Source organism: Haliaeetus albicilla, chromosome 2, assembly GCF_947461875.1.
Source record: "Haliaeetus albicilla chromosome 2, bHalAlb1.1, whole genome shotgun sequence".
Classification (NCBI taxonomy): domain Eukaryota; kingdom Metazoa; phylum Chordata; class Aves; order Accipitriformes; family Accipitridae; genus Haliaeetus; species Haliaeetus albicilla.
The window spans coordinates 6,014,249-6,041,970 of NC_091484.1; the positions used below are offsets into that span (position 1 = coordinate 6,014,249).

Here is a 27,722-nt window from a genome sequence, read left to right on the forward strand (position 1 = left end):
ATCCAGCTTGAAAATCATGTGTTTGAACACGAGGCATATGCATTCCTGAGTGTAATGGTTTAGGTGTGGTTTTTTTCAAATATTCAAATGACCCCCAAATCAAACAGGATTTCTATTGCATTTGGTATTCTGCTGACAATAAAAAGCAGAGCAACAGGATACATAGGTAAAGGGGGATGGGAAAGAGAGGAGACACTTTATGATGCCCATATTGCTATTTAGTACATAGTATCCCTGGCAGTTCTTCACCCCATCTCCTGGCCGCGGTGTGAAGAAAGCAGCTGAAACCTCCAAGTGTCGAGGATGCAGAGCTGAAGACCAAATCAGCAGAATTCAGTGTGTGAGTAAAAACAGCAAGACTAAACTTGAGGACTTCAGACTACTGATCCCAAATTTTAACAAAGAATCACACTACAGTGAATGAAAAACAATCTTCAGTTCTGTATCTATCTGGTAAAACTGTCAAAGAGGTATTACTGCTCATACACACAAGTACAGGCTGACTTGGTATTAAGTGGGGTCTGGCTACTAGCCACAGTAGAAGCTTAATTTCTTCTTTCATGTATAAACTATGAGCTGAGGTCAGCTCCAGGAAAATTTTGCCAGAGAAATGTCTGTGGCCTCAGCTGATACAGAAAAAGTGCATGGTTAGAGGGAAAATAAATATGGCTCCCAGCAGGGTTACATTCATGCAGACTGTGTGCAATTGTACATGATGTAGATTGCAAACTGAAATTGGTTAAATCAATTCAGTAATTTTTTTGTGTGTGTAGAAGTAAAAAAGACAGATTTTTACCTTTTTTGTTACTTTGTCTTTCTCTAAATTCTAAATTAAGCTTTGCGTACTGTCTGCTTAATGAAGACACTTTTTGCCCAGTTAAACACTGCATTATTAATGAGTTGAATCTTTTACTATCATTCATATTTTTAAAACAATACTAATTACAATTATCTTCACCCAGTTTGAAAAGTGTAGTGGCAAAATACATAGCCTGAAGCAGTAACTCTGAAAGGTATATGTTGCTCATTTTTGTCTCAGTATGTCATGGACAACTATGTATAGTGACTCTGTAGTAGTCATATTTCCAAGTCACTGAAGCGTTCATAATTTCTGCCATGGTACTGGCCACTTTGCTGCAGATAAAGTAACATCTGGAATGTCTAAATGCACCTAATCCTCCTCTGAGGACTAATCCCCATGAAAAATCATTACATAATATTGCTATTGGCTATCACAAATAGCAATATTTCTTTTACAGATGTGAACTCTTAAGTTTGAATGTACAGAAATCATGGTTGCCTACACAACTTTAATTTGACGAACGGCACAATTCCACCATGGTACTTAACATGATTTTTTTCCACCCAAAGATCACAGCTCTGTAAATTGACAGAATCTTTTAAAGCAAGTGTTAAAAATCTGGAAAAATTTGAATATAAAAAAATATTCAAAGCAGGAGGAATGAAAGCATTCTAGTAAATTGGACAGCCAACTATTACCTTCATATCAATACTGCATAACAACTACTAAGATTCATATGGCACTTTCATCTATTTGTCGAGACAGCAAGAGCCACCACCCTAAAGAGGAGTGTAACCCTCACATATTGGTCAGGCTATACCAAAAAAAAAGTCCAAGAGAAAAGAACTTAAAGACAAAAATGTGCTTGAACAGCAAAAGGGAGAGACACAGCTTCATTAGAAGCAAACACGGGTCTAGTTGCCAAAGAAAAGCCAGTACAAGGAAAAAAACAAAAACACAAGGCAAAAGTAATGGATCCCATAGGGAAAAGACTCGAGGGCTGCTGAGAAAATGCTAAGGCAATCACAAAAATGAAAAGGTTCAGCTGGTTGTGCAATACAACCTAAGTGTTTCACTAAGGACTGAATTTCTTCTTTAAAGTGCTTTGGTTATTTTCACACCCCAACAGCAGGGCTGTACATGTAGACACTCACCCAAAGGGGGAGAAAAAAAAAAAGCTAGCCTCAACCCATCTTCCATTAAAATCTCACAGACCTTTTTTCCAAATTTAGATTTAATGTGTTTTAGGTAAGTTTCTAAATGCTGAGTCATCATACAGGGCGGCTTTGGGGTTTTATTGGGTTTGGTTTTTTAGTATTAATTCAGCATAAGCAGGTCTGGTGAAGGACTGTTTTATGGATTATTTCACAAGGACAGTCTACAACCCAAGAAAAAACTTAGACATCTGAGAGAAAAAGCAGATGTGGGAGCCTAGCTTTGTTTCTAAAGTACCAGGTGATAGGGTGGTAATGAGGAGAGCTCCAATTACTCCTCCTTGCTCAAGTCATTCTTTTGCTAACAGTTAAAAGGTTAAAAAATAGAGGACATTATGGTGCCTCCTCTACAAAATAGATGTTTTGCAGGAGGAATATGAAGGATCTTTCCAGGTCTTTTAGATGGTTGGAGTAATGAGCTATAGTATTTTCAGGCATATCACATCATAAATATGAGTAATTACAATTATGATGCACTTAAAAGCAATGTAGCTTTCAGAGGAACAGTTGCTTCAACTCAAAAGATCAGCAAGGTTAGCTGGTTTTTACACATGCACAAACTAAAGTATAGTCATACTAATTTTTCCATCTGTTTATTTGTCATAGAAAAACAGATAAATTCAGAACTTCTGATAGTATTCAGAAATGTTCTAAAAACCACCAGCTACGCTAACTTAAACGTACTTTACGGAAAATGAGACTAGAATTTGACAGGGTCATTGATCATTTGAACCAACTTTCAGATCAATGTCAAAAACAGTAAAAGGAGGCATCAATAACTAGAACTGTAGAAACACAGCATTCCCATCACTGTGACCCCAGACCAGTACCAGTCACATAGGTAAAGCCACGTTCCACACCATTCAGCCAACTGAACTATTTTATTTTCTCCGTAAGTTTTTATGTAGTTGTGTTTTTTCTCAGCATGTTGTCAAGGAAAACCCTACATTCCTGTAGCTTAGTATCCAGCTCTTTATTGCTATAGACACAAAACAATTTAGGATTTTGAACTGATTGATATACTTTCCTTCCCACTATGAAGGGATGCTCTTAATACCATAAGCTGGATAGAGTTGAAGGAAGACCTTTTTTTTGAAGATTCAGTTCTTCCAAAATGCCTATGGGAAATTTGCCAATCAACTCTTCTATTTATTAATCTTATTAAATTATTTTACATATCAATATTCTATTATGCTATATGCTATCGACTGAAAAATAACCCTGTAATCTTACTTGTGTCCTCTTATTTACCTCTATCACAAGTCCCCTCTTACTTTATTGTCTTTGAACAGTGTTGAGTTCCTCTGACAAAAATATTTTTGGATTGTGTGAGAGCTGCCAGCTAAATTTCCAGTGATAATAATTAAGTGAAAGTTGCACACTCCTTGTATCCCTTCCTGTGTCATAATCTTAGCTAATATTGATACAGTTTTTCACTAGGAAAAGAGGTACTCTGTAGATATGTACACAGAATTTATGATGCACTTTAGGGAACAACTGCTCTTCAGCACCTGGGTGTGAAATAGCAGTGTCCACTCTGCCCATGGTTAGCTTTCTGTAGAGTGCACTAGTCACATCCACACTGCAAAGCACTAGGTCAATCTCAGGGTTGGCACCTATTGTTTACATCTCATACCTGTTGTCTGAAAAGTTCTTTCAGCATGTCATATACAACACTCATCTGCTCCATGCATGCCACAAAAGCGTTCCAATTCTTATCACAGGCTTTAACATGCCATTTTAATTCTTACCCTCATGAAGATGATCAGTGAAACATACAGAATGCCTCATGCTACTGGATAACTTCAATATAAAGATGGGATGTGGTTGTGTGGAAAGAGTACTTATAGCTTCCTGGCAGAGTGAAGTATGTTATTGCACTGGACTTGTATTTCAGTTGTATGTCATGGTAAAAGGTATTTCTGTCATTCTCTCCTTTGGGTTTCATGGAGCTATGCTTTTATCTGTTGTCAAGGAAACACCAGGTTTTTTCCCCCCTTGCTCATTAATGTCTGCATTTTTGTTTCCATAGCTACAAAGGAACCTTAGTGTTTTAAAATAGCAGTAATTGGATTACCATGACTTTTTGTAATTTATTAACACCATTAATGGCTCCAATTTTCAAAAGCAGACACCAAAACTGTATCAGCAGTTTTTCAGCTATTAACATTTGTTATCTTCTTGTCCTGAAATACTGGGTACATGCTAAGAAAAGTCTTCAGCATCCAAACACTCACTGCACCCAGGCTCAGACTCTATACATGGTACTCTAACTTAAGTCATTGAGTTCTTAACAGGAATGGGCAATCTGTTGTTGTATTTAAATGTAGTTTTCTGTCCATGCTAATAAGTTATATGCAAAACTGTGGAGATTTAGACTGTTTGTTCTTCTGTTACAAGCTACTAAAGATTCCTTAAATAGCCACAATGAAATGTGACAGTTAACTTTTAATTGGAAGTTTCCCTGACCATGCTTTGCTTCTAAAGCACCAGTTGATAGGGTGGTAATGAAGAGAGCTCCAATTACTCAGTACTGAATGAGCATCTATTTGGCACAAGCTGAATTTCCAAACACCTGCCCCAAAACGCCTTCATCTTGGCACAAAATACGAGCTGAAATTACTGAAAATAGTCTGCTTTTTAGTAGTATTAGTTTTGATTTCTGATGGGCACCTGCAAAGAAGTGCAGAGGCTCTATTGTTAATCTGCTAGGTGTTAACCCCAATATCTAACATATTGCTGATCCTTTGTAAATTTGACCCCAGAAGAATAATCTGGGATAATTTTTACAGCCAAATGTCTAGCCAACTCAGGATACAGGAACATGGAAAAAACACAAAGAACTGAGAGCACCAGGGTTGCTAAGAACTGATATTGCTTAGCAGGGGTATAACTCAAGTTGTCTTAAGACAAAAACTGAAACTCCTAGACAGGCTGATCTGCATGTCTGTCTGTGTCTGTATGCATACTCCTACCGTGCTGAAATTGTTACTAGGCCATCTTCTAACACTTCTAATTTATTTGTTATAATTTACTTGCCTATTTGAAGTGTCTACAAAACACTGTAAATGCATATTCTATACCCTTACACTTCCTTTCTGGTATCTCCAGTTCCTCCTGTCCTCAGCATGGCTTGTCCCATCTCTCCTAATTAGGAGGCATCCGCAGTTGTGGCTGCCTGGCCAAGCAGCAGGCCAAACAGAAAGCAACTGAATTCACCACATGGACTTCCCACCAGTGGTGTCACCACTCTGGGTTTCTGCACTCTGTCTATTGAGTCAGTAGACACATACCAGTCCCACAGTTTAAAAAGTTGTGAGAGGAGGACAGACCTCACCTATTTCTTTAGAAAAACAAGCTGAAGAGAGTCACCAAACTAAAAAGTTTACAATCTAGGTGTAAGAAAAAGGTGACAAGTGGCTAGACACAGATAAGTATAAACAACAAAGTCCCTTTAATCTAAAATATTAGTTCCTACTTTTCATAATGGATTTCTGTGCAGCCTTGAGGCTAAGACATTCTATTACCATAGAAACAGTATCCTGTGTCACTGTGGACCTTACTGTAGATGTGTGCTGTTATGGAAACAGTCATCTTAACAGCTGTCCTCATGTTATATATTTCAATTATTGTCTTTGTAAAGATCCATTACTAAACTATCCGTTCAGGATTCATTTGAATAAAAACTAAATCTCTGAAGTATTTAGCAATTTAATAAACACCTCAAGGCTGCTCTGAATTAGAAATACAGCATTAGAACAAAATGTATATTAAAATTACAGTGCCCTTTCAATAATTACCTACCTTTCCAAATCTCTAGCATCTGCAAAGATTTGGGGCAAAAGATGGTCTGTCTACCCCATCATTAGTAAAACTATTTCAGGAAATCAAGTTTTTAAGCCATGTGTTCTGTGCAAGAACTCCTTTGCACACACATCCTATGTGCATGCATGCCTGAAAATGAAAGAAAAAAGAAGGTACAGTGAGAAAATGTGGCTTAATTGACTGAACTGGGAACTGTGGATTCTTAAATTTTAATCCAAGATGAACCATTCTTTTGTCTTGGAAAAGCCATCTAAGAGAGATCTTGAAAAAGATATATGTGAGTTGAAAGCTCAACTCCCACTAATTTTTTTCCTGGGGGATTGAGTTTTTAGCTGATCCTAGAGCTTTGAGAAAAATCTCAACATTTTCATATTTGTAACATCTGAGATACTACTACTTACTTACTTCACTAGAGTTCTGTGGGCATAAGTATTTATTTTCTTGAATACAGCCACTGAAGAATCTGTGACACAATTGTAAGTTTTTATTTGAGTTAGTGGTCATTCATCACTTAACTTGTCAGATGTAAATAGCTTCCTGGCTAATTATGTTGATTATACTATTTAGTTACTGCAATTTAAGACTGTAAATGCACACATTTTATCTTTATCTTTATCTTTTATCTCTTTATCTTTTTTTTTTAATCAAAATCATCTGTACTAAGAAGGTTATATCCTACCTCTTTATTCCTACAAAAAATACTAGTAATTACAGCTTGTAATGGGAACATTTCCTAACACTGAAAATCTGAAAAGTAATCAACTACAGATAGCATTTTAATATGTATGAAGAAAATAGCCAACCGTAATTAATTCATTGGTAACATTCAAGTACCTCCACTGAGCTTCAGGGAAGCAGGAAAACAAAAACTACTCAGAAACATGTCAGTTTTGACACCTGGCTAATTTCCCCTTATAAGGCCAGATATACAACGATACCTCAGCAATATTCTTATCACCATTTAAATGGAGTAATGTTTTTGTTACGTCCTTCTAATTTAGCCTTGCATTTGACTCCATAGATGCTTTTTCTTTCCTAAACCAAACTACTAAAGACTGTGTTCCTGAATTCAGCTTAAAGAATATTAAAAATTAGTCCATCAAATCTCCACCCACAAAAAAGGTTTTCAGACTAGAACTTGCACTGCTCTGGGCATGGACGTGACTGTCTGCAGTCTGAGAGCGCAGTCACAGAAATGAGGAGCTGTCGGGGCGGGCACAGCTCGTAGGCCGACTCTAAACTCACAGAAAAACTCTCAGTTGGTGGGAAACTTACTGGCATTCCACTTTTGGGATATGTAATGAGCCAATTAAGATGTCAACACAGAAATTTTTTTTTTTTTTTTCCTTCAAGATGTTTACAGCCTCTCTAATATTAGTACATAAATGTGCCAAAACCTGGAAAATGTTTAAGTAGATTTAAGTCAAGTGAAAAGGAATGACAGTTATTTCCAGGACAAGCAATTGCTGGGTACTTTCACATTTTTACCTTGGAAAATCATTGCAGCAAAAATAAAGTACTGAAAAAAAAACCTTAACATTTTCTTTAACTGTTTAGATTCTTCAAGCTTTGTTGTTTGGGATATGTGTCATAATTTATTTTGTTCTTATATTCACAACTGCCAAAAAGAAGAGTTTGTTATCCAGATTGTTACCTGTGAAAGATTCCATCTTCGCAGTGCTGGTATTCCCCACTGACTTAGTAAGTAGTCTCTGTGAACTGTCAGAGCTCTCAGTGCTTTCTCGTATTATTTCTGAAAAGACAGAATAAATTGATGTGCTCAATTTAACTAACAAAGCTGACAGGTATAATCCCATTTTGTTCATCTTCCAAAAATTGTGTTTTAGTGAGGCTAACAGTTGTTCTCCTTCTCTCCATTTATAGCCATGTTTTTCAGAAAACAGATTCTCTGGTACTTATTTTTTAGTATTTCAGGTTTTGGAATGCATGCCCATGCTGCCTAGATTCTCCAAGAGGCAACAACAAAATATAGTAATTGAAAACCAGACAACATACCATACTCTCAATATAGACCTTAAGAAAAAGCCTACAAGCGGATGAGGTAGGAATTACTTTTTGAAGAAAGTCTTTTCTAAGTGATCACAGAAGAGATTCAACATCTGAGGTTTGCCTAAGTCCTAATTCTGCAGACATTTTTTTCATGTTTTTGATCCTCACAATTATTTAAATAATCAGATTAATAATTATTGAACTAAAAAGAATATTCACCATCACTTTTCTAAAGAAGGGTCTTTCTTACAGGTAATTGTAGTTGACTTTTGTTTACATCCATGCAGATCCCTCGTATGAGTGTTCATATGGTTTTGAAAATTCTCCTCTAATTTTAAGTATATCAGCAAGGATTAAGATATAGGTGACACAATGAAATACACATTTATAAAAGGAACAAACACTGATTTTGGAGTAATCAAATAAAATAAGTTTTAGTTGCTTCTGATACTGGGTTGTCTCCAAGTTCTGTGTTTAATGAAGCTTTGTGGAGGTTTTTTTATTAATATCATAGTTTTACTTAGAACTCGCCTTGCCTGCTGTGTTCATTGCTAATGTATCTGGCAGCATCAGTCCCTGTTTTAGTCCATATGCTCAGGGGAGTGTTCAGCTGTTCAGACAGTATTTGTTTTTTCTGTTCCTATGATACTTATACCACTGTACATTTGGGAGCTCCTTACTTAGAAGATACATAGTATGCATATTTTGATTAAAAAGAAAACCTGCTGTAGCTCCTATACTCTTCATGTTACCTTTTTATAGACCTTGATTTCTAATAATTACTGATTTACAGTATTCTGTGTATTTCAGAGAGCTGCTGTATGCTCAGAATTTGTCACCAGTAGCAAATGTATATAAAAACTATTCTTATTTCTGAGCATGAAAACCATAAATTGACACTAACCAAGAAGGTCAAACTCCAATTTTGCCATCTTATTAATCACAAACCTGCTGGAAAAATAATGCATATCCTATTGATTTAGTGCAGTAGAATTTATATAAATATTATTTACTTGTGCAGCAACTTGAAGTAGTTCTTAAATTACTCAAATTTAGAGAAAAAAATTAACTGAGGCAGCTAGTAAGAAAGTGCTTTAATGTACACTATGCAAGAACTAGATACAAAAAAATTACATTTCAAATGGTTGTTTTGTGAGAAGACTAGTAGTTTTAAGTTTTATTCCTTTTAAAAATATTTTTAATTTCAGTTTGTGGCTGTTAGTGTTTTTGACTCTATACACACATAACAGAGAACATATATATCCTGAAGAGATGGATGGTACTAATCCAAGTTGGCTTAATCATACTAGGTAAATTTGATGCTTTCTCAATGCTTTGAATTTAACATTTTTTTTTCATTTATACATGTTGTTTATTCCTTTAATTATTGCTTTTGCTGAAACATCTAAGTTGCAGGCAGCTTAGTATACAGCTTAGTTTCAGCATCGCATTAAGTGTAGGTAGTATGATGATGAAAAAGGTTTTGTCTCCCAAAGTGCTCTCTAACTAATCATCACTAATGAAGCTGCACAAATTAATAATAATAATAATGGGGGTGGGGGAAGACCTAGAAGAGTCCGAGTTTCCATGCCTAAATTCCATATCTGAGAACTGTCATGTGCACTGAGCACTCTCCATCCTTGGTACAGAGTAAGATGTAACAGTATGGAGAAAAACAAGTGTATGATTTTGCAGGTATACTACATGCACAGGTAGGAGTTAAGGCTGTGATGACATTAACTTGGTATTCTTCACAAAGTACAATGCTTCAAGTACTGTTCTGTAAAGGTATTTTTAACCACTCGTATGTTCTTGTAATACTTACTAAATTCTTAGATCATTTCTAAGTTGTTGCATAAATTTTACTCAAATTTTCTTCTCTATGTACCAGGATTGTACAAGCCTATGAAATGTGTTTGGCTTTGGATCAGGACAGTTCGAGAGAATGTAGTGGAGTTCTTTCGCAGGACTTCCAAGTGTGTAAGTTTTCCCACATATTCCTTTCATTTTCCTTAAGTGCTGTAATATTTCACAGTTAAGTATATAAAAAAAACATCCATAGCCTGTAGTAAGTGTCAGATGGTGGTTACAGTACAGTGCGGATTCAGGCATTTTATTTAGCTGGACTCTGCCACTTAATTTTGATCACACCATCTTGTTGCCTTTGATTTTGATTTTTCCTAAATGGAAATCTATTATTCTTACAGCAATGAAGATTTTATGGAATCTGTTTATTAGTTTAAAAAGTTTATTAGAAAGAAATACTTTTGTCCCAACGGTACATGAAGAGTATTCTGTTGCTTTACTTGCATAGAAGATACTTGCATTATGTTTCTGTCTTAAACTCTATTTGATTAATATTTTTTTAATTTGTTTTTCTTTTATAGTGTATCCCTTAGGTTGGATGAAATAAACTCATTAAAACTCCTCAGAAGACTGCTTGGAAAAGATATGTATTTTCGGTGAAGCTACAAGCAGGAACCTACCACTGGCCTGATAAGATATCAAAACTTTTAAACTGTTGGAGTGCCTCATCCCCAAAAGAAGGGCCATTTTCTGGTGCAATTTTTACTTTCAGTTTCGCTGGTTGTCTGTGGATTGTCAGTTCCATCCACACACCAGAATGTCTTCTCAGCTTGGAGTTGGGAATTCCTGCTGTCAAGCCCAGCTGAGAAGGCTGGGACTGAGCCTTAAGTTGCTGTTACTAGTAAAGATCCAAGGACTGTAGTCCCAGAGATGAGGTCTTGTGCTCTTGATTGCTGAGACTGGATCCTCCCCCTCCCAAAGAGGTGACAAATACAATCCCAGTATTAAGGACAGCATAAATACACTTAAACCCAGGATCTACCTCTTCTCTGGCCCACAAAACCTTGAACAAAAATGATTTAATGGCTTGCCTTCATCATAGCTCTGCGGTCAGCCACTGACAGATGTAAGCTAGAGGTGTCTCAAGACTGTTTAATTTATAATTGATCTGGTAATTGTCTCTGTGATAGTTAAGAAGTCAGCACTGATGATTAAGTAGCCACTTTCATGCAGTAGTTTGTGTATAAAGAATTCTCAACTTTTATTTCCAGGTTGCAGTTTCTATGTCAAAGGGTAGCTGATTGAGTACAAGATTTCTGAAACAAAGAGCTTTATATAAATTTGGATACAGGAGCAAGGTTTGAAAACCATGTGTTATGTTTGTGATGTAACATGTAGTATGTTATGACCACTACCTGTCATTGCTGGTTCTTCAAAGTTTTGCATTAGAAAGTTGCATTCAACAAATGTTTGACAGCATGGTGTTTTTATAAGAAATCTTGTCGTCTTTAAAATTAAACAAGGATCAGATGTAGGGGAGAAGCATGATTATTTCCAAACAACACAAATCATCAGCGATTTCAAAGTACTTTAAAATATGTGGTTTTGTCTTTAATTGTGCTGTTGCTGTGCTTGCTCATGAGTTGTGGGTGATAACATGTGATTATCATCTGCCTACTTGATCACATGCACATTTGTGATGCTTGCAAGAAAAAACATTATCTGGCTGGTAACTGTCATATTATGCAGAGTTTAAGAGACTGTTTCCCAGACAACAGCATAGTCATTTTGCATCCACAAAGTGTACACCATCGTGTATCTGCACTTAAGTCAAACACCCGGTGGCAGCTGCTGCTGCCACTAATGACATGGAAAAGATGGAACTGGTTGTATAGCCATAATCAAACTCCCTGAACTATGGAAGTCAAGGAAATTGAACAATTAAAAAAAAAAAAAAAAGTAAAAACTCATGGTTCTAACAAGTCATACAGCACATACCTTGTTACAAATTTTGAGTCAGTTTTTAAATTGAAACCAAATCATTCACTAGCCAAAAGCCATTTAAGGGCCATGTACTACCTGTTTAACACCTCTGCTGCAAAACATAAATACAAGTGCACCTGTATAATATGGTATATTATTTCACTATGGCAATTTGAATATGTTAAACCAAAACACCACAGATAGCAGGTGGAAGACCTAACCTTAAAGGTAGCCAGTATGCTAATGATGAGGCAATGAGATGGCCAGGTGAGTGTGATCGCATGTACATTTATTTTTTACATTTTGTTTATTGTCAGATGGGGGAGAAAGCTAGTAAGAAAAAGAATTATTTGCATTCAAATGATATAAACAGTATTAGAGCCTAGTTAGTGTAGACAATATGTTTCACAACTGCAGTAGATATATCACATGCTTGATAAGGAAGGTATTTGGCCACTTTTGCATATGAGACAACAGTACTCTGAAGGTGTCCAGCTTTAAGCCTCTTAGAACATTTTATGGCAGAACAATAAAATAAAAGGGATCTGAAAATCAAATTTTTGTTCCAGTGCTAGTGCCAGATCGTTCTATTAAATGCACATTTTTAATATACCCTAACTTAAACTAAATGTTCTGAAGCAAAGATAATATCTGGGTTTGAATTTTATTTTTTTTTTTTTGGCAGGGGGAGGATGTTGGTGGAGTTTGGGGTTTTTTTTCAAGGTGTGGGGGTTATTTGGGGAAGGGAGAGACATTAAATGCTAGGTAACAAAAACGCAATCTCTCCTGGATGTTCTTAGCTTCAATTAGCTAAAAATGAGTGTGCCTTAGCAGCAGTGTAGCAATATCATCAATTAGCAGTTCATATACCATGCTATTATTTGACAGTCAGATGGCCACAGGTTTCTGAAAATCTTATCGCGATTTTTCCATTTTTTACTTGTTAGGAATGACTTCAAGTGTGAGTGGAATAGTAGATAAATTTGCTTACTGATCCCGTGACATTCAGTCAGAATATCCTATAAATTTAAAAAGGTGTTCTCTGGGGTGTGTCATTCCATAGAGGATGGGTAGTACGGAGATCCAGGGTAGAATCTGATGGAAAGTTTATCTTCTTCTATACATCTCTTTCATATATAGTTTCTGACTGCAACTCTGCCTTTCAGAGCTGCTCCAAGAAAGTCAATTCCGTGGTCAAGACGAAGAGGCCATCCTCTCTTCAACCGGAGACTACTTTAAATCTTTTTGAAATATGCATCACCTTCTGCTAAGAGCCTACTAAATTACATTCTATGAATGCTATCCTAGGCATACTTCACTATTTCCATAGTTAAAGTACCAAAAGCTCTTCTCTGACATTCAAGGCATAGGTCTACACCAGTATACTATAGTAGAAGCTTGCACTCTGGATTTTTCTCAGGCTTTTCTGTCTTGAAATCTCAGTCTGCCTTTACCTGAGACATTGTACATGCTTTATCTAAATCACGACACTGAGAGTTATGTAGTAGAATTGCACATGTGATGACAAGTATCTGCAAAGGTAAGAAAAGCTACTTCATCATAGATGAGGACTTCTGGAAATTGAAGTCTAAAAGACTGTTCTTGTATATGTGAGGCATCATGTATAGAGAGTGGAATACATAGACAACACATGTAATCCAGCATATTCCACTGACTGTGAGTGGTGTTTATTTTAGCTTAAGACAGTCCTTTGGTGCAGGAATCAGATGTTTATGAATAGAAAAAAATGCCGATGTTTCTTTAAAAACAATTAGCAAACAATGCATTCAAGCTGACTGCTTCAGAAATATTGTTTAAAAGTATCACCTTGGTAGCACTGGCTCTTTTTTGACTGGATAGAGAAGATTCAGATATCTGTTCAAATGAAATGGCAAAATGGTTTTGCCTGCTTTTTAGCAGTGGATGAGGTCATCCTCATGCTAAACAAAGTTGAATATTATTTTAGTTTTATGATTACAAAGAACAAAAAGATCATACAAGGGAGAGAAAATAGCTGCATTTTTCATCTATGATTACAAACCTAATCAAGATGCTCTGAATGCTTTTTAGCATGGATAATGTAAGACCATTGACACTACTCATTCACTGAAATAATTACAACTTTCTGCCTCATTACATTTTCAAAATACTTTTTGAAGTACTGCTATGTTATCAGTTATTCAAAATTTCCCTCTTCCTAGTAGCTACATACTTACCACATACACTTTTAAAGCTACATTTTTAAAACTATTTGCTGAACCGCGTGTGACTTACTTCTGTAAGTCACTGCCTTTTCTGTAGGGCAGGTACCTATCCAAAATGCAGCCAATGATTGTAGATGACAAAAAGTTGACAGACAGATCTGCAGCCTTGTGAGAGAAGGATATGCTGCTGTTCCATTCATTTGCTGTCACCCTTAGAGAGGGATTCATTGGCTGTCAGCAAAACATGACCAAACCACATTCACATAATTGTCCAGTGTTGAAGGAATTTATGCAACCTGGTAAATAATGTTATGAGTTAGTAATTTGACTGCTTTATTGAGTACATGGAAACACCAGTATGGAGACCTCCTTCCCACAAACAAATCTCAGATGGCTTTCGAAAGATCCTATGTTATTTTAGACCTTAGCAATTATTTTGGGAGCCAGGCTGTTTTAAAAGTGTCTGAGAAGGAAATGACCATAATTTTGAAACAGGAAATAGATTTGCAATAGTACTGTTATGAAATTACATCCCTTTTTTTTAGCTCCCTGTATCACCATGCTAGAGAACAGCAGCACTTTTTGACTACGGCCTTTGTACAACAGTTGTGCATGCATACCTATATATGAAAGATTTAAGCGGTAGAAAAATAATATATATAATACATATTAAGAAACTCCAGCAAGAATCCTTTTAGGCAATCAATATTGGAAAACATTCTGAATCTACATATAAATCTGTGGAAAAGAGTTAGTACCTTATTGGTTTTAGTCATAAGAAGGAAGAAAGTACATGTCCCCTTTTTTATGATACAGAAAATAGAATATGGCAGCTGGGAATAAATAATTCTCATTATACACTCTGCCTTTTGTGTCATCTTTTTTCCCCCAAAGACAAGACAAGCTATCTGAGACAAACTTCTATGCTGTGGTTTGCACTCACTGCATTTTATTTCTGCAATAAGATGTGTACATGAGCAATAGTACCTAGAATCAAATTGTACAAGTCTGGGTTTGATATTGCCCCACAAGCAATTGACTTCTCTGTCTCTTTCCATTCCATAGGTTTACGTGTGATTTAAATTCCTGGCATAAAAAGTGATCTGGAAACTTTGTGGCTAGGCAACCAGATGTTCTGAATCTTTAGAGTCTCACAGGATTCCTGCTGCCTATATTTCACTCGTCCTTGTGATGAAGGCAAATGTTGAAGGTGAGCATACAAAGATGCTAGAAGACTGTTATTTATATAGATGTTATCTGAGAACTTCTGGGGGGTTTCAGTCCTTTTGGGAAGACACTGGCAGAAGCAATGGATTTTTGGATGTATATGTTTATTATTCATTGTAGGTTACCTATGTCAGAGATCAGATTGCCAATTACAGTCCCTTTTATCCTTTCACTAGCAGAAGATGAGTATAGATCACTAGCATGTTACACACACCTTCCTGTGGTGTAAAATACTATGGTGCATATGTGCAGGGCCACTTAGATTATACTTTCAGAAATGATTTAAACTGGTCTAAGATCATGCTATTGTCAAAAGGACTATTTGTGGCCATACATTCCTGTTTCCTCCATTTTTCTGCTGCTGAAGTCATGCAGCTGAGCAGCCAGTAGTATCAGTAAACTGGTCCAGCAGTAAGTCAAGTCTTTTTGGTAGGTTTAAGTTTCTGCCGAATTAACCAGGCTTAACTAGAGGACATAAAAGGGACCATTAATTATTATTATTACTGTTATTGTTATTATTGGATGTTTCATTGTTTTTATGTTGAGTTTTCATTAATATTTTTGAAGTACTGTGAAAAAGGGCCTGAACGTATCTTTCTGATTTATTTCCAGCAAGGAATTTCTGTCTAGATCACATTTTAACATGGAAGCAGGGGAACAATTTCTTTCTGCAGAAAAATATGCTCTGAATTTAGAGTGGGCAGCCCTTTGAGAGTGGCTGCTGCAGGGACCCAGAATCAGAGTGGGGATCTTGTCCTCATTCATATGGCAATGCTTAGAGATGTGGATACTTCGAGGTGAGGTCACTTATGAGACAGTAAGTACGAGTCCTTTCCCTCTGGTGGAGTAAGCACCAAGTCTTCACGTGGAGAACCTCAAGGAAATCTAGCCCCCTCTTGCGGTTTTTCCACACAGAAGGCATTAATCGATTCAACCTTACTTCTGAATAAAAATATATATACCTGCAACTTTTCTCTGAAAGTTGATATGGTTACTGCTATTTCACCCGTTCTTAGGGATGACAGGTAATTAGTCTCAGGATAGAAAAACAATAATCTGTAAAAATTTTTATTTGCATTTTATATGCAACTTGACAGCCATTTTCACCAGAACATGGGGGATGAGGGGAAAGGGATTTGCTGGCTATTTCTATAATCTAATTTTTCTTCAAATTGAGGGGGGAATAGCCCCAAATACTAAAGGATAAAAAAAAAAAAAAAAAAGACTCTCCGGGTTGACTGGCAAAGTATAGAAGCAAATACAGGCATTTGGTCGTCTTACAGTGATCTGTGTTTTATATTGGCTTGAACCAAATTGCATGATACTAACAAATACCAAGTCAGTGTTAGTAGATGGAGAACAAATGCGCTGAAGTTAGAAAACTGTTGAATGTCTAGCTAAAACCAAGCTATGATTTCAGTAGGCATTCTTGGGGGGGTATACAGCATTGGCTTAATCAGCCCTGACCACTTGTCTTGCAACCTCACTTCCTCCTCTGCAATACTAGCATGGCCTTTCTGTGATTTTTCAGTTCCATTTATGGTTCACAGTGCAAAAAACCAGAAATTCAGCTGCATTGTTCCCTTACAGCACTCATCCTGGCCATATGAATAGCTGTTCTGGAGCAACATGAGTAGCAGCTCGAGAATGGGAGTAACTGACCTCAGATGGCATCTGTTCCAGCCAGCTTAAACAGCTTTGACAAAAGTTGAGAAATGAGTTGTATAGAGTGTAGTTTGGCAATGTGTCTACTTTGACTGAAGCAGGTAGCTTTAAGATAGTACAGAGCGCAGTGGTCTGAAATGCTGTTTGCCGCATTCCTGTCCTTTCCGTCTGCCCTGGGTCAAATGATGAGTCCAGACCCCAGCTATGACAAGGAATTTGGGACTACATTAGTTATGAAGAAGGAAGGTGAAAGGTTTTGAAGTGGAGACCAGCTTGCTGAAGCAGTGGGAAGCAGCTCTTAGGACTCAACATCAGCAGTGGAAAAAAACCTGGTAAAGAATGCTGGTTATTTCAATAAAACCACATTTTCAGTATTGAAGAGGAAATATTTTTATTCCATCTATGTTTCTGTGAAGAGATAAAGAGATGCACTGAAGCATCTGAATGCTAATCCATGATACAGTTTGAGCTCTGTCCTGACCTAGTTAATGTATCATCATGTAAACTCATTTGCAACTCACACTATGTTGTGATGTGATACATTGCGTAGCAGTGCCATTTCCCCATTAGTGACTCCTTTTGGTACTAATCAGAATTCTGGAAGGATCAAAATTACTTGAAAAACCCCTATTAAAGTATGAGCAAGAACTAGAGGAGTTGGTACTATCCTACATTGAGATATTTCTGTGCTTTCTTTCTGAAAAGAAGGATATTTGCTTATTAAAAGTACATTTTGAGGAGACCTTTTCATAGAAAGATGTATAATGACTTGCATGGCATTAAAGAGCCGAGCCTGGAAGCACTGAAAAGAGAGCTTTGTTATCCAACAAAGCTTTTTTAAGAAGTACATACAGGAAAATAGACTGAAGCACTAACAGCCTTATATACTGAATTGACTCTGATGGTGAAAGAGTGTTTATCGGTGGGGTAGTCATTAAGAATTGTATAATGAAAGTCATTGAAGAGGTATGTCTGGAAAAGAAAACATCGATAATGCCAGTTTTCTGCCAGTACAACTGCCAGACTGACAAAGGGAGTGGGAACTTGTTTCTCCAGCTCAGGAAAAAAGCAAGACCTTTGAATGGTTTTCATTAATACTGCATGCGAATACCAGTATTTTACACACATCAAAACTTTTAATTTCAGATCAAGGAACTGGTGCAGTATTATTGTAGTGTTAGCTACATTTCAGAATATGACAGGGGAAAAAATATATGACCAAATGCATTTTTCTTAAGTGTATGAAACAGTAAACTTGCCTCAGTTGTAATCTGAAAACTGTGAAATGTTGTGATACATGAAGCAGGGTAAGCAACCAGAGCTCATATCCTGCCTATTCCAAGGAAGTGCAGCAGTTAATACAGAACTTTCCCCATGACTCTTCACTGTATCAGTCATCTGCAGTCTAACCACTGTAAAATTTGGTTGTGGTGATCCATTATAAATGCCACTTCTGACCAGCATTCATTTCATTCAGAAGTGCAGCTTGAATCACTGCCACTGTCACCAAACCCTTTTCAGTTTAGAATTTAGTGATATTTTGTACTGCAGAGTGGTCTAGTTGACCTCTGAGATTAGGGCTTTGAACCAGGATGGTGTTTGCTTTTCTAAGTGTGACACAATACCTGCATTTTTCTTACAGAAAGCTAAAACCATAATTGTCTAAGCCTGAGTGGGTTTGACAATCTGGGGTTTTGGTAGCCGTTATGGAGTGCATCAATGATCTGGACCTAATGCTGGAGATAAAGTGACTTCTAGTTTGTGAGGTATTTCCTGACATTTATGCTTTTCAGTCAAAATGATGGATATTTTATGAGGCTGCTTAAAGGGGCCAACTCACACCTCCCTGCTGGCAAACATGGGTCTGAAAATACAAAATCATAATGCCTTGTGTTCATTGAGACCTTAGAGCGCTTTCATACACAATTCCGAGAGCAATTTCAAGTCTTTCTTAGTCATGCCAAGGAGATTGCTCTGCCAAAATCTGTATGAAGCATATAATCACAAGGACCATTTCATGCATCAGCTGCATTAGCAGAGTCATAAGCAAACAGCCCCTGAAAGATATATATGAACTAAGTAATCTCACCATGGGTTTCCACAGATTTTTATATTCTTTTGTAGATGTCCATTATGGTCCTTAATGATCATCTTGGTAGTACCTGGGACTGGACAGACTTAACTGAAAGAATGTTTTCTTTTATTTCAATTATTAAGACAGATACTGTCAACATATAGGGGAAAAGATATAGAATTTTACAGTATTAAATTCTTGGTCATTAAAATGGACACAATATTCTCAAGATGCAAAATCACCAACGTGAAGAATTCGAATGTTTAGGATGTGCAACTTTTTCCTCTGCAGTTACAAATGAGCATTTTATTTTCCTAAAGCCTGGCTTTATTATTTATAATTTTATTATTCCTTTTAAAAGTCAGGTTTATCAGGAGTTCAGCCCTTGATATCACTCAAATACTGAAACTTACTTGAACTAAACTCCTGTTAAAATTAACTGAAGTTTATATGAGCAAGAACTGTTGAGAGCTACCTCCTAATCTGCACCGTATGTTGGCATGCTTCTTTCTCGGAGATGTCATTTTGCTTTGCTTCCCGTAGTTAACATTTCTTTTACAGAAAAAAATGAGGAGAGGCTACAGATAGCCTAATGGATGGGAGATTGGTATCTGCTGAATTGCCAATGTCTGTTTAAGGGTCACCATCTTCCACAACTATGTATTGCCTTCTGAGACCTCTCAAAATGCTTAGCATTTTTAACATCTTTGCAAAATTCTCCAGTTGCAGAAATCACTCAGTGGGTATTAAGACTACAATGGATTTAGAACTGACTTGCAATCTTCCAGAAATAACTTTGTACACTATGGTAGATTACTAGCGTGTTAACAATGTTTAGGAATAGTCCCATGAGGTGGGAGAGTCAGGAAAGATAAGATCAAGATAGGTCTCTCCAGGAAAAATTTATTCTCTTAACAGCTCTCACTTAGGTACTTATTTGCTACTGATCGAATCTGGTAGTTTATCATCAAACAGTAGCTTCTCTGTGTAATAGCTTCTGTATTTGATGTTCAGTGCGAACAACAAGAATGCATGGGAATATTTACTGAATCTGAGTCTTTCCACAGACTGGCTAGGATTTCTGGCACTGTAGAAAGTAAAGTAACCTGTTTCTGGGAAGTTTGCCTCTCAACCGTTTCCAGTGAGGCTATTACTGTGCAGTTACGAGCAAGTAACAGTCACTCACTGGTTGAGAGTTGTGTCCATGAAATGCTGTCCTGCTGTCTCCCTGTTTGAAAAAAATACAATTTCTGCATAACTCAAGGCACTTTCAACATGGTTATTGTGAGAATTTTGGTAGAAAATGCTTGATGATGTGCCACACAATACATGTGGGTTGGTTTGTTGTTGTAACTGGTTGATTTTTTACGGCTTTATTAGTCTTGTAAATTACCTCTTCTTTATTCCAAGGATGAGTAAGAGAAACAGTTCGGGACAGTTAGTTGAAACCCCTCCATTCTGGAACAGCCTGCCTGTTACAGAAGGTCCTTCTGAAGTAAGGAGGCTGTTTTGTAACTGTTGGTTATAGAATAACTCCCAGGCAGTATACTTACAAAACAAGTTGGCTGAGGACACCAGTAAGCTGCCCTGGGTGGGGCATGAGTACAACTGCTCATGCATCAGTGAAGGAGCAGCGTCCATCCGTCCAGCACGTGCCCCTGTTCCACCAGCCACACTCGGAGGATCTCTGCGCCCTCTGGTGACCGACAACCGCGTCACGGTTTGCCCCAAAAACACACCGTGCGTAACGCGGCAATACGTGGAACCTCAGTCAACTGTAACGTCGGCCCATTTTACCCAAGGCAGTAAGAGGAGGGCTCCTGAAGGTCTGAGTTAGTATAAACTGCGCATTAATTCCAACTTTAACCGATTAAGCCTTTCAAAAGCTAATCGGTTGCATTTATGAAATGAGCGTCTTACAACACACTCGCATAACTAGAAACGTTTTCAAACGTAACTAAAACTCAGTTCTTAGTTGACGGAAGCTTCTCAGTCGCTCTCTTTATCCGCACCTCAGCTCACGGAGGGGGAAAGAACTCAAGCAACGTGACAGCTGCTGCCTTAACGTCGCCCTTCAAGGCCGTGCTCGGTGTGACGAGAACAACTCCACCAGGAGATACCGCCTCTCGCACCGGCACCGGCACCGGCACCGGCACCGGCACCGGCACCGGAAGCGGCCCCGCCGCCCGCGCGCATGCGCACTGAGCGCGGCCGGGCCGCGCCACCCGGCAGGCGCCTGACACCCTCCGCTGCTCGGGCGCAGCGGCCGAGGCTCCTCTGCGTGAGTTCCACGCGTGCGCGACTCCTGACGTCAAAGCGGCGCCGGGCGGCGATTGGAGGCCAGCGTTCCGCGCCCCACGACACGGCGGCGGCTCCCTTCTGGACTGCGCAGGCGCGGCGGCTGCCGGCGGCAGTGCCTCGCTCCGGAGCGGCGGGGTGGGAGGAGGGCGCGGTGGCGGCAGCGCCCCCAGCCCCGCTCCCGCTCCGTGCCCGCCGCCGCCGCCATGAAGATCTGGACCTCGGAGCACGTTTTCGAGTAAGTGCAGCGCGGGGGCGGCGTGAGGGGAGAAGCAGGGCTGGCCTCGGGGAGGGCGGCCGCTCCTCCTCCTCCGGCCGGCGGCTGAGGGGGCTTCGCCGCCGCTGGGCCGTCTGCCCCCCCCCACACTCCCCCCCTCTCCCGGGCCGGCTCGGCGCCGCAGCCCTGCTCCGGCCGCCGCGGCTCGCTCGCCTCCGTTGACCTTCCCCCTGCGCGTCCTTGCCGCCGTGGGGAGCCGCTCGCCGGCTCTGAGGCCGCTCTGCTGGGGGGTGCTGCCCGGCTACCGGAACGCGGGCGCCGCCGCTGCCGCCAGCGGGGCGGGCAGCGTGTGGGGTGACTGCCGTCGGCTGGGGAGGCAGCCGGTGAGCCTGTGGAAGCCGCCTGCAAACCGAACCGGGAGGCGTACCTGCGCGACGCGGATCCAGCTGCGGTGTCGGCCGCCTTACGGGGTATCTTTGCGCTGTCCTCGCCTGCGGGGTGCAGGACTGACCAAAGCATTGAGTCGCTTCGTGTTGTCGGGGCTCGAGGGCTCCGAAACGCCCGTGCTGAAAAATAATCCGAAGGAAATGCTTGTCAGAGGAAAGGAACAACTTAATGAATTACTCTAGTGCTGCTGAAACCGGAAAAAATTGCAATCTTCCAGTGTCATGTCATAGGGAAAACATTCTTATCACATTATAAGCCAGAAGCTAATTAAACTCAGGAGTCCTGATTAATCAGGTGTATTGTATGCTGAACTTGCATGTACCACCCTCCAATCCACAAAACAGGTGTTTTCCTCTAGGGAAGGATATTAGGGTCTAGAACTAGAAATTGAACTGCTTTAAAAATACAAATCAGTTGATGTGTTGTGTTCAGTAGAACACATTCAATAGATTCAATAGGATTCAATAGAAATCCTGTTAAAAAACAAAGGCGTACAACTTTGTGTCTTGATTCTGTTTTGGCAGTCACCCCTGGGAAACGGTCACGACGGCTGCCATGCAGAAATACCCAAATCCCATGAACCCCAGTGTGGTTGGAGTTGATGTCCTGGACAGACACGTAGACCCTAGTGGGAAGTTGCACAGCCACAGACTCCTCAGTACTGAATGGGGAATACCCTCCATTGTGAAATCAGTATGTATTGTATCGCAGAGCTTGAAAAGGGTGCCGGAGGGAGGGGAAGCTTGTGAACCAGGTGTTGTAATAGGCCTGTATCATTTCGTAACTTTAATGGTTTAAAAACGTAAGCATTTATGTATCAGGAAAGCTCAACAGCAGTACACGTAACAACTTCCTGATAGCCAAAAGCTGCCTAGATCTTAGACTGGGTCCATCTTGAAAATGAGATCAACTGAATAGTTTTATTTTAAGCTAAACCCTAATTCTGTTGTCTCGGTGTCTGTTCAATACAGTAACCACTAGTTATGCATTTAAAGGCACTAAAAAATGGCAGTTGGTTAGCATAATTAATTCCATATATGTTTGCTTGTCTTCTAGCTCATTGGCACGTGCAGAACAAAGACATACGTTCAGGAGCACTCTGTTGTTGACCCAGTGAAAAAAACAATGGAGCTTAAATCCAGTAATGTAAGTAGTTGTGTTTGTGCAGTTGAAAGAGATTACAGATTATAATAATACCTTGTAAATTTGAAAAGGAAAATCATCTTGATGTTAACTTGAAATTTGTATTAGAACAATACAAGTTAAAGGTTTAAATAATGTGTTTATAGTTGACTGGTTCTGTTTTTCAGAAAGGAGCTACTAGGTTTTTGGAACTTGTCAGGACTGAAGCATCTGAACATACTGATGAGCAGGACAGGAGTAGTTTTGGGGGCAGCAGCAGGGATGTTAAGAAAAAAATTTTAAAAGCCATTTGGTGTACACTGTCACTGTTTCCTAGCCATGTAACATTTACTTCATCTGTCTGATACCACTGTTGAAATATTCTTGTAAATGTGGTAGTCTGTATTGGTAAATGATCCAAAAACTTAAGGAAAGAGAACTAAATCAGCAAATGCTGAACTTGGAGATTTCTCTACCTTGTTCTACAACGCTAATTCTTGCAGGAAAAGTATAATGTTTAAATTGGATATAAGCATTAGTTTTGAATCTGCAGTTTAATTTACTACATTCCTTCAATATTTTTATCAAGGGGTAATCTTGTCTTATGTTCTACAGATCTCATTCACAAACCTTGTGTCAGTAGATGAGAGGCTTGTCTATAAACCACACCCTCATGAACCAGACAAGTAAGTACCTCTTTGTTCTGAGATTGCCCTGAAGTAGTAGTAACAGACTTTGGCTTTGAAAATTTCCATGGTTTCCCTTGAACAGAAGATGAGGTTTACATCACCTCTGTTACGGTAACTTGTCTAAAAAAGAATTAAATGGACTGTCATTTTCTCTAGTGACATTGCTTTTGCAGAGCACTACTAGGAAACTTAGTGTCATGCTATGATGGAGTCCAATTCAGATAAGCTTTTCAGGGAGTTGTCCTACGTCGTATCTGTAACTGAGTTTGTATACATCTTCAGTTATCAGCTCCTTATTTCTGATCTCTTCATCAGCCTGAGCACAGAACCACCGCTAGAAGCCACATTTATCTGCCTTCAGTCTATAGTTTTGGAGGTTTGGGTTTTGGTGTTTGATTTGGGTTTTTTTTTAAGGCAAGTTTAAAGCTTACTGAGTCTATACTGCTGGAACTAGTGATAATTCTGAAGGATCTTTCTAGGGTTTCTAACATAAGAGGTTTTTTCCTCTCGTGACAGTCAGAAATGTTAAATCCTTATTGTTGAAGGGGATGTCTTAATACTGTTTTCCCAGTTTACCTTCACTCCAGATCTGCTGTTTCCACTCTTAACTTCCTGGTGCTAAAGATGGAAATAGTTGAGTGCCACAAAGGGACAGTTGGACTTAGTGGGACTCTTGGTTTTTGTTCTATGCAGTTAAGCACTGTGGAAGTGGGTTGTGTTTATGGGGCAAGACGTTCTGTGTTCTACAGTGAAGCTGATGAGGGAATGTACTTGTTGGAGAGGAGTGAGTTTCTTTCAGCAATGCATTCTTTTTTAAAACTACTCGGAATAATTCCATTTCCTGCTCTCTGTTTCAGAACCGTTTTGACACAAGAAGCAATAATATCTGTAAAAGGTGTCAGTCTTAGCAGTTACCTAGAAGGGCTAATGGCAAACACAATTTCTTCCAATGCTAATAAAGTAAGTATGACCCTTGTGTAAAATGTGTGACCACTGGCTTAATGACAAAGGGAATAAAAATATCTTCCTTTTTTCTTTTTTTTCTTTTTTTTGGCTTCTTTTGGCAATCTTAGGAAGGCTGTGCATAGTTCTACTGCCTTTACTGTGGAGACTGAATGCTCAGCTTGCTGAACTTCCTCTTTTTTTTCCTCTTGTGAATGGAGTTAATAAATTATTATTGGCAAAGCTCTCTGAATCTTCACTGGAAAAAACATCTCCACTCACTTAACAGTCTGCTGCTGTCAGTTTTGCTGCCCTCTTGATGCCATCTGTTAGTTTTTACTGTTGAAAAAGGATATACATCCAGACAGATCTGAAGTAGTTACGTGGGAGTAATGAAGTGGTGTTTTAGTTGAGAGTCTGTCCTCTGGGAATCCAAAGATGTCTTGAGTTCAGCCTCAAGAATGATAAAACAATCTGGATAAAGTCTTTTGTGGTTCATAATGTGAGCACTGCTGACATAAGGGATTTTTTCATGAAATGTAAGGCAGTACATACTTCTGCAGTACTCTGGTTATTGAAGCAAAAAATATCAGAGGCATGTATTTCTGTACCTTTTCTTCCTTTTTCAATTATTGTGTAATTAATAATTTTAAGTAAGATAGGGTTTAACCTATTTACTTATTTACTAAGATTTATACACTGATAAACTTCTCTTTAACTGTAGGGCCGTGAAGCATTGGAATGGGTAATTAATAGACTGAATGCTGAAATTGAAGAGTTCGCAGCTTCAGCAAGAGGAACCATGAGGAATTCAATGGCAGCAGCAGCATTTGTAGAGAAATGATAGTAAATATACCTGTATTACTAACAAAGTTTAACAGTCTGAAGCTTCTCTCCAAACCTAAATACATGTATCCTTTGTTATTTAAAGGCATACCTGTGTATTAGGCATGTTTCAAATTTAATTTGGAGAAAAGCTGAATTCTTACTAATGAGGCTGATGCGCAAAGCCTAGTTAATATATTGGTTCAGCTGGACCGAATTTCAGTTACAGCTGAAGAAGTAATTTTAAAGTATAGTTCCTCTATTTACATGAACACTAACTTATAATGTTTTCATATATGAAATAGCCTCATTTAGTGATGAGGCTGCATATGGTGGAGGAGACTAGCATGTTAGGTTAACTTCTGTGGAATTTTTATTTTTGTGTGACTTATGGACTACCTCTTTTGGGACCAAGCCCAAAATTCAGCAGAATGGTTTGTTCCAGCATTGTTCTGTTTGTTAATTTTTGATAGTTGTGTGATACAACTTGGTTTAAAAGAAAGTTTATTACTTGATGCTTGAAATACAAAAGAATGTACAAAATATTTTTTGATAAGCTTTTTAACTTGTTTGGCTAAACTAACATGGTACTCAGATTGTTTTTCAGTCAGTATAGGTAAAATGTACAAAATGTCTCTTATCTACTAAGACCTAAATTCTATTCCTAAATGCAACATTAATGAGCTGGGCATGCAGTAACTTAAAATAAAATTTTATCTTAAAGTTCTGTAATAAGTATCTCTGTTTCTAAAAGCCCATTGAATAAAGGGGTGCAACAAGTATAGAGCCTTAAAATCTTGCAAGCTGCTAGGGCATCTAAGAATAGTAGGTGTTAACTTCAAAATTGCAAAGAACCATTTAGAGGACTAAAAAAAACTTTTGTGAAGTTGGCTAAAGCAATACCTTAACATAAGAGGAAGTAATATTAAAGAATGTTAACGATGTACACATTAACTTGATCATGCCTCAAAAATAACCTGTTACATCAACTGAACATTGTGTTGTCCTTTAATTTAAAGTGTTCTAAGTTCCAGAAGTTCCTTTACCTTCTGAACTAATTTGCTTACAATACAAGGCTCTTCAAATGAAAACCTTGAGAATAAAAAGTTTTCTACAGTTTGTGTTTGTTTCTTGGTATTTGCTGTAGATTCTTGGTACTGCCACCAGTCATTAGCTGTGGGCACTTAAAAGTTAGACCTTGACATTCTTCCTTACACAGTATACCAGTCTGCTGGTAGTCCTGTTGACTTCAGCAGGGGCTATCTGTCCCATGAGGCTCCTTCAGTGTGAAGGAAAAATGGAAGGACACAGCCCTGAATTAGCTGATGCTTGTATTTTGGTGCCAGAGGTTTTTCCTGGAATTTTGATTCTAAGCTTACCAGTAATTTCAAGACTCTCTTTTAGCCATTAAGAACTGTAATGTCACCTGTCCCAGCATATTTTATGTTGCATGCTGTTTCTGTTATATCAGAATTGCCTATTGAACAGTGTCTGCTATATAGAGAACCAGAGCTTATTTTAAGTGGTAAAGACACGGGAACACATTCTTCTGTAAGATTTGTGTAGGGGGAAGAAAACAGGTGTGTGTGTATATATATATAAAAGACTTTTAAAAAATTTAACTATGCTAAATATTTTTCTAAAAAGAAACAGTTTCAGACTACCTTACTAAATTGAAATCATTGTTTGCCATGCTTTTACAGGAGATTATTACAACTGAAATAGCATTTCAATTTAAAAAGTGTATGTGAAACTTCTGCAAAACTGTACCATCATTTCTGATAAAAATATGCAATGCTTGAAAGTCATTTTAAGTGTTTGTTTAGCCATTAGCATCACTTGTTATTTTTAAGTCAATTTGTTCTTTTCCTAATTTTTCTGCGCTAAGGACTGCACATATGAACTCAACTCACAGTTTGCCCTTGCACTGAAAAAAACTTACTGGTTAATTTTTGCAAGCATTCAAAAACTTCTTGAAAGATCATGATTTTCTTCTATTTTATTTATATGCCTGCATTCTCATTCTGTCAAAGTATGGCTTTCTGTATGTGGCGCTTTTTAAATAAAATTTTATCTGAGTTCTGGCTAGTTCCTGAAACTTTCTGATCTATTTGATTTTTATAACTACTAGGCGAGTAATCTAAAATGAGGGAGGTGAAGAAATACTCTGGAGTTAGTAGCTTCTTTTATTGAAATGCATATCCTAAAATGCACATTCACAGCTGCTGTGGTCTTTTTTGTTTCTTAATAACTCTGCTTTTCTGCAAATCCGACATGTGACCAGATTTCACAGTTTGCTAGATCCTGTGGAAAGATTTTCAGTCTACTTGGACTGAGATTTGTATGCCACAATTTACCTGTTAAGGAATGCT

The 27,722-nt window shown here is 38.4% G+C and overlaps 2 protein-coding genes and 1 long non-coding RNA gene across 5 annotated transcripts in view; 2 read left to right on the forward strand and 1 right to left on the reverse strand.

Moving 5' to 3' along the window:
- The window catches only part of ZNF831 (zinc finger protein 831), a 60,985-nt gene that overhangs the window by 27,023 nt on the left and 6,240 nt on the right, over positions 1-27,722 (reverse strand). For all 3 annotated transcript variants that reach the window (XM_069804204.1, XM_069804186.1, XM_069804197.1), the window contains 2 exons: positions 21,753-21,891; positions 7,496-7,594 (listed from right to left, as the gene is read on the reverse strand). The gene's annotated coding sequence lies outside the window, so the exon portion shown is untranslated. The remainder of the gene's footprint in view (positions 1-7,495; positions 7,595-21,752; positions 21,892-27,722) is intronic.
- On the forward strand, positions 777-16,703 carry LOC138689365 (uncharacterized). Its single transcript, XR_011328243.1, has 7 exons — positions 777-7,542; positions 7,769-7,903; positions 9,060-9,161; positions 9,743-9,831; positions 10,239-11,015; positions 14,910-15,054; positions 15,684-16,703. It is a non-coding gene; the product is annotated as an uncharacterized lncRNA (long non-coding RNA).
- PRELID3B (PRELI domain containing 3B) lies at positions 21,185-27,438 on the forward strand. Its single transcript, XM_069804215.1, has 6 exons — positions 21,185-21,346; positions 22,297-22,465; positions 22,829-22,918; positions 23,510-23,580; positions 24,441-24,543; positions 25,250-27,438. Exons 1-6 carry the CDS (start codon positions 21,315-21,317, stop codon positions 25,367-25,369), a joined length of 585 nt encoding a protein of 194 aa, XP_069660316.1. The 5' UTR covers positions 21,185-21,314; the 3' UTR covers positions 25,370-27,438.

What these genes read in the sequence shown, in the direction of transcription:
- PRELID3B (XM_069804215.1), top strand. Translation starts at nt 21,315, where the DNA reads ATGAAGATCTGGACCTCGGAGCACGTTTTCGA. An exon ending in ACCTCGGAGCACGTTTTCGA is followed by an intron (nt 21,347 to 22,296) that starts GTAAGTGCAGCG and finishes CTGTTTTGGCAG; the next exon opens with TCACCCCTGGGAAACGGTCA. An exon ending in TTTCTTCCAATGCTAATAAA is followed by an intron (nt 24,544 to 25,249) that starts GTAAGTATGACC and finishes CTTTAACTGTAG; the next exon opens with GGCCGTGAAGCATTGGAATG.